Source organism: Coregonus lavaretus (assembly GCF_964263955.1).
Source record: "Coregonus lavaretus genome assembly, chromosome: 22".
NCBI classification, from domain to species: Eukaryota; Metazoa; Chordata; class Actinopteri; order Salmoniformes; family Salmonidae; genus Coregonus; species Coregonus lavaretus.
Genome location: NC_140009.1, coordinates 19,271,375 through 19,278,790, shown reverse-complemented (window position 1 = coordinate 19,278,790; position 7,416 = coordinate 19,271,375). Strand labels below are relative to the sequence as shown.

Sequence of the window (7,416 nt, the reverse complement as noted above, 5' to 3'; positions counted from 1 at the left end):
GGATGGTAGTACCACGGGGTCTGCTGAGAGCCATGTTGGATATGAATGAAAGGGAGAGATGCTGCACCCCTGACGCCGACAGCCCGAGTTCTACCGAACACAGCGAGTAAATGACAACTTCCCGGGCCCAAGGAGAAACGGGGGAGCGCGGGGGAAGGTGTCGGCTGGTGCCGCTGGAGCTGGCGACCTAGCCGGCGACGGAAGAGAGGAAGAGACACACTCGAAGATAGAGAGCGAGGGAGAGAGAAAGAGAGAGGGTGAGAGGGAGAAAGGGGGAGAGGAGAAAGGATCTTACCAGACTAATGGCTGCACTGCTACTGGGTTCCTGCCTGCTCTCGCCACTTCTTCTCCACCTGCTCCTCAGCCTTTTGTTAGCAGTTATCCCGGGGAAGGCAGCAGGGCCCAGCCGCTGGAGCGCGGGACACTGCCCTGAGACACCTAGCCATCCCGGGGAAGCTGGGCTCTTGACGAGCAACAGTCGCTCGGTGATTCGCCCCAGGTGGACGTTACAGCGGCTCCCATCGGGACCAGAATGCCCGGTGTGGAGTCCTTTTATATGGCACGGGGCGCACGGAGACCCTTTTGGACCCTTGTGCATGGAAGAAGGGGGGGCGACAGGGCCGTGGAATGGAGACAGGCATCCCCACCCTGCAGGTAGGAGCAGGGGCAGCAGTGGGAAGAGGGGCGTTGTTTCACCAGTTTTCTCTTCCCCGGTTCAAAATGGCAAAATGCGGTTTGTACAAAGGACTAGAGTGTGCGCGCGGTTACCACCGTGTCTGCTGCTCTCCAAATCCGACACCAGGAGAGTCTTTGTGCGCGGCCACCACCGGGGACCTGAGAGCGAGGCGTTGGAGATGGCTAGGGACGTGAGAGGGGCTTCTGAAAGGTGTAGAAGGATTCTCTACCGGCCACTTCCCCCAACACAGCACATATATACAGCTAAGCAACCACCTGGACAGCTGACATGGGGCCCTCACTCTCATTTGGGCGATAATGCTTTGAACTCCAGCGAGGTGGACACCGGGGATTGTTCTCATTTGGGCAGTCACAATGCTATTGATCTCACAAGCAATGGTTGCAATCGTTGGTTGACTATGGCCATTGGGAGAACGGGGAGGAGCGGAGCGCAAGGGCCCTACACATGCTATCTCACCTCAGCGGTCGCAGGCAGCGCTGCCAGATGTTACCAGTCGCCCGGGATTACTGAAGGGCGGTTGGCCCTCACAGGTTGTTGCTGCAGGCGTATCCGAGACAGGCTCCGCGCCAGCCACTGTCCTGGGGATGCCATGGGTGTGGGCCAGAGGATGGACGGAGAGAAGGCACAAGGCAACAAACACGTAAACGCAAATGATCAGGATGATGATTTTGCCTCTGTTTATCTAACAACCAAGCCTAAGGTGCGGGCTGCTCCTCCACATAAATTAGGCCGAGAACAGACCTCTCAATCCCGTGTAGAGAGCAAGGGGTTACCCTGGGGGTCTCTCCCCGGAAAGAGGTGTTGTGGCTTGAAGCAAATGGATGTGGGGGGAGGACATTCAGCCAACGTTATTGGACCTAGGGGGAGCATAGTAGGGAGTAATGTTGACATCCAATTTTCCCCCACCACAAATATTACGGATAGTCTCTGTTTTCTATCTAACGGTAGGCCTACCGCTAATGAAAACATAAATTCACTTAGCTCTACGAACTTGTTTTCCTTATTCCATGACGATATACAGGCATCAGAATTGGCTGCTCGAGCCACTAATCCTCACCCTCAGTCTGAGCCAGCTCACAGTGAGTCAGCTCTCGTCACGCCTGTAATGTCTTCCATCACCGCTCTCACTATATCAGCCTCCGCACACGCCCGCGCAATTAAGTCTGGTGTTACTCACAGGGATATCTTTACCACAAACCCTTTCTCATTCTCCATCGAGCTCAACCTGACTAAACGGGATGATGACTCAGACTCACATTCCCGGCTACGAGCTAGCCCCCACCACACTAGCCATTCCCAGAACATGGGTTCAGCACCACAGGCACTGTGGACAGCTCCCATGAAAACCTCTACACAGGATTCCCCAACTAAACACGCAGATTCGGCTCACCACTTTCAGACATTCTTTTTCGGGAGTGTTCACAACGTCAATAATAATAACAACATCAGAAATGACAACCAGAACCACAACAACAATAGCAACAAGGAGAACAAAGAGGAGAATGTTCTAACGAAAGACGAAAGTAATGATGCCGATAGTAGACAGGTGTCGGCGGATCTGAGTGGACCGTGCTCACAGACACAGCAGGGGTCGTTCCCGGAAGAGTGCCTCCACGCTGCGTGTGTTGACAGCAGCTCTGGCGACAGCTTAACCACTGTACAGGGGGGCACGCGCACGCAATTAAAATCCAGTAAACTGCTGCCATTACAACAAGAAGGTGTCAGTCTGCGAGAGAGGCATATGGGGGTCGAGGTTGAGGAGGGGTCTGGGGGAGGCGAATTACAGGTGGGGGAGGGGGAGAGACAGGCCAGAGAGGCGTGGAAGAAGGAAGTGGAGGAGTGGGAGTCAGAAGGAATAACAAAGAGAACCACAGCCCAAACAGATGCAACTGTAGAGGCAGAGGGAGAGGGAGGAAAGGGTCAGGAGAGGGCCAGCCACACACAGGCACAGAGTGGAGCAGGGGGAGGTGGGGGGAACAAAGAGTGGCAGGGGGATGAAAGCACACAGGGAGAGTGGGAAGAAGAGGAGGAAAGGCACAGTTCCAGGGGAGAGAGAAGCCTGGAACGGCAGATAGTGGAAGATAGAGGTGAGGAGGACAGAGAGAAAGAGGTTTTGGTGGTGGGACGCGCTCGCCGTGCTGCCAACAGACACCCTCACTTCTCCCTGTATAACTTCCAGGTGCAGGTACCAGAGAACCAGCCCCCAGGCACCTCAGTCATTTCCATTTCAGCCACAGACCCAGACTCAGGTGACGCAGGCAGGCTCAGCTACACAATGGCCCCTCTCATGAACAGCAGATCCACTGACTACTTCCACATTGACCCCGACACAGGCCTCATCACCACCTCCCAGGTGCTGGACAGGGAGCACATGGACCTGCATTACTTCCGGGTCACAGCGTTAGACCACGGCTCTCCACGCCTCTCTGGCACCACCATGGTGGCCATCACCGTGGCCGACCGCAACGACCACTCGCCCATCTTTGAGCATACAGAGTACCGGGAAACCATCCGGGAGAATGTGGAAGAGGGTTACCCCATCCTGCAACTCCGAGCCACTGACCTGGACGCCCCGTCCAACGCCAACATCCGCTACCGCTTCATAGGAGACACCGCAGCCGCCGCCCGTGCTGCTTTCGAGATCGACCCCCGCTCAGGGCTGATCACTACGCGGGGGGCAGTCGACCGGGAGACCAACGAGCGCTACACCCTCAACGTGGAGGCCAGTGACCAGGGAAAGGAGCCCGGGCCACGCTCAGCCACCGTTACGGTCTTCATCGCGGTGCTGGACGAGAACGACAACGTTCCCCAGTTCAGCGAGAAGCGCTATGTGGTGGCGGTGAGGGAGGACGTCCGGCCCCACTCAGAGATCTTGAGGGTAAGTGCTACGGACTATGATAAGGATAGCAACGCGGCCGTCCACTACAACATCATCAGTGGGAACAGCCGGGGCCAGTTCAACATCGACAGTGTGACAGGGGAGATCCAGGTAGTTGCCCCTCTGGACTTTGAGGCAGAGAGGGAGTACACTCTGAGGGTCCGGGCCCAGGACAACGGCCGGCCGCCTCTCTCCAACAATACAGGTATCATCAGCGTGCAGGTGACCGACGTCAACGACAACCCTCCCATCTTCGTGTCTACGCCGTTCCAGGCGTCAGTGCTGGAAAGCGCCCCCGTGGGCAGCTCCATCCTCCACATCCAGGCCATCGACACCGACTCTGGGGACAACGCCCGTCTGGAGTACAGGCTGACTGGCACCAGCCCTGACACGCCCTTCGCCATCAACTCTGCCACCGGCTGGGTGACGGTCAGCTCGGCTCTGGACCGGGAGTCTGTGGAACACTACTTCTTTGGGGTGGATGCCAGAGACTATGGCATCCCACCTCTCTCCGCCACAGCCAGTGTGACCATAACAGTGATGGATGTCAATGACAACAGGCCAGAGTTCCTGCAGAAAGAGTACTTTGTGAGGCTCAACGAGGACGCAGCCGTGGGCACCAGTGTGGTCGTTGTGACCGCAGTCGACCGTGATGTCAACAGTGCAGTCACCTATCAGATCACGGGGGGCAACACACGTAACCGCTTTGCTATAAGCACAGCCGGGGGGACGGGGATGCTCTCTCTAGCGCTGCCACTCGACTACAAACAGGAGCGTCGCTACGTTCTGACCGTGACCGCCTCAGACCGCACACTATACGACACGTGCCAGGTCCACGTCAACATCACGGACGCCAACACGCACCGGCCCGTGTTCCAGAGCGCTCACTACTCGGTGACTGTGAACGAGGACCGGCCACCGGGCAGCACGGTCGTGGTCATCAGCGCCACGGATGATGACGTCGGCGAGAACGCTCGCATCACCTACTTCCTGGAGGACAACATCCCCCAGTTCCGCATCGACCCGTCCAGCGGAGCCATCACCCTGCAGGCCGAGCTGGACTATGAGGACCAGATGACCTACACTCTGGCCATCACCGCCCGGGACAATGGCATCCCACAGAAGTCTGACACCACCTACGTAGAGGTGAATGTGAATGATGTGAATGACAATGCACCACAGTTCCTCAGCCCCAGGTACCAGGGCACCGTTAGTGAAGACGCCCCACCTTTCACTAGCGTCCTACAGATATCCGCCATGGACCGAGATGCACACGCCAATGGCCGCGTCCAGTACACCTTCCAGAATGGGGAGGACGGTGATGGAGACTTCACCATCGAGCCCACATCTGGCATTGTACGCACGGTCCGTCGTCTGGATCGCGAGAGCGTTCCCTTCTATGAGCTGACGGCGTATGCTGTGGACCGTGGTGTGCCTCCACAGCGGACGCCCGTCCACATCCAGGTGACGGTTCTCGACATCAACGACAACGCACCCGTGTTCCCGGCGGACGACTTTGAGGTTCTAGTGAAGGAGAACAGCGCTGTGGGGTCAGTGGTGGCCCAGATTACAGCCACAGACCCAGACGAGGGGGCCAACGCCCAGATAATGTACCAGATCGTAGAAGGCAACATTCCTGAGATCTTCCAGATGGACATCTTCTCTGGGGAGCTCACCTCTCTCATCGACCTGGACTACGAGGCCCGCTCAGAGTACGTGATCGTGGTCCAGTCCACCTCAGCCCCCCTGGTGAGCCGGGCCACGGTGCGCATCCGGCTGGTGGACCAGAACGACAACCGGCCCCAGCTCAAGGACTTCCAGATTATATTCAACAACTTTGTGTCGAACCGTTCCAACAGTTTCCCCAGCGGGGTGATCGGACTGGTGCCGGCCCACGACCCGGATGTCAGCGACCGCCTCTACTACACCATCGACCGGGGCAACGAGCTGCACCTGCTGCTGCTCAACCACAGCAGCGGGGAGATCCGGCTGAGCCGCAAGCTGGACAACAACAGAGCCTTGGTGGCCCCCATGCTCATCACTGTCACAGGTGAGACGGGACAGAGAGATTTGTGTGTGAAAGAGAGGGTGTTGGTTTGTGTGTGTGTGTGGGAGATAAAGAGTGTGGGGGATGGGCTGGTCAGAAAATGTGAATGACTGAGCGCTAAAGGGGCATTTAAAATACTTAGGCATGATTAATGTATTTGTGTTGAGATAAATGAAAGAGGCGATATGTGGCATGGTATGATAAACTGCCTGGTAACGATGGTTTATGATTTATTTTACTGAACAACAGTCATGCATTTCTAGTTTGTTAATAAAGAGGTTTTATATGGTCAGTGTTTTTTATGTGAGCTGGCCTATTTACAAAGCTTTTATTCCAATTGCATTGTGGGTGCCTAATGCATATTTGTGTGTGATTTTGAATGAGAGTGTGTGTTTGTTTGTCTATCTGTGTTTGTTTGTCTGTGTATGTGTGCGTGATCGTATGTTCATGTGTGTGTTTGTGCATCTCCCTCTCTACCTGTCCCTTTCAATGTTCCCTCTGCAGTAGGAGTCTCTGTTCATCCTTTCCCTCCCTCCATCTCGCCCTCCCTCCGTCTCTCCTACACTCAGCCTTTCTCAGCCTCTCTCTGCCCACTCCTCTCCTCCAGGGCAGGAGTGTTATGAGATTATAATGAAATACAGTCAGTCTGAGAGCAAGTCTGTCAGATTCATTGTGTGTGCTGCTGTCTGTGTCTGCCTGCCTGGCTCCCCCTCTCCTCTCTTCTCCCCTCCCTTCACATTCTCTCTCTCTCTCTCTCTCTCTCTCTCTCTCTCTCTCTCTCTCTCTCTCTCTCTCTCTCTCTCTCTCTCTCTCTCTCTCTCTCTCTCTCTCTCTCTCTCTCTCTCTCTCTCTCTCTCTCTCTCTCTCTCTCTCTCTCTCTCTCTCTCTCTCTCTCTCTCTCTCTCTCTCTCTCTCTCTCTCTCTCTCTCTCTCTCTCTCTCTCTCTCTCTCTCTCTCTCTCTCTATCTCTACCTCTCTCTCACTCTCTCTTGCTTGGCTTTGAGTCGTGCTCTTGTCTAAGACTAGAGAGTGGGGAGATTAAGATGTAATATAGCCAGTCGGTCTAAGATCCCAACAGGACAGCAGGACAGCAGGCATGTACTCATCTGATATCTGTCTCTGTCCATCTGTCTGTCTTCTTCCCCTGGGACACCAACACACACCACCACCACTTCCCCTCTTTTATGTGTGTGTGTGTGAGAGAGTCAGTGTGCTTGCATGTGTATCTGTGTTTGTGTTTGTCTATACAGTACATATGGGTGTAGACAGAGAGATTTAAACATGAAAGGCAAATAATAGAGATTTGATTTGCGCTTTCTATAAAATGTGTGTTGTACATGTTTACCGTCCAACATACTGTATATAAATGTGTTCTTGACTGGTCATGCAAGGGATGGCCAGAGAGTTTGACACAGTTTACAGTGTCCGTAAAGAGATCCTTCTCTTTCTGCTCCAGCTGTAGGATTTTCCCATTAAATAATCTCTCTGTAATGCACTTTAACCACAATAGACAGCAGGGCCCAATTCCCTCGCTCTCTTTCTCTCCTCTACTCTCTTAGCATCATCCTTTACTTATTCAACACACACTAATGCATCCTGTAGTGAGTGTGTCCAGGTGTATTTGTGTGTGCAAGCGTAAGGACAGTATAGTCAATGTGAGTGTGTATGCTACGGATGAGTCATTTATACATACAGTAGTTGTAAACTAGCTTACACATGGCGTGGTAGATACATCTGTACATCTGGGAAGATAATGCATAGATAGATCAGATCACTGAGACTATAAGCATATGT

The 7,416-nt window shown here is 54.3% G+C and overlaps 1 protein-coding gene across 1 annotated transcript in view; it reads left to right on the top strand.

The window, feature by feature from the left end:
* Positions 1-287: 287 nt before the first annotated feature.
* Positions 288-7,416, top strand: part of LOC311149406 (cadherin EGF LAG seven-pass G-type receptor 3-like) — a gene marked incomplete at its 3' end in the record, with an annotated part of 44,527 nt that continues 37,398 nt past the window's right edge. Inside the window, exon 1 of the mRNA XM_084186590.1 lies at positions 288-5,625. Coding sequence (XP_084042716.1) covers positions 303-5,625 — 5,323 coding nt within the window. The 5' untranslated portion in view covers positions 288-302. The remainder of the gene's footprint in view (positions 5,626-7,416) is intronic.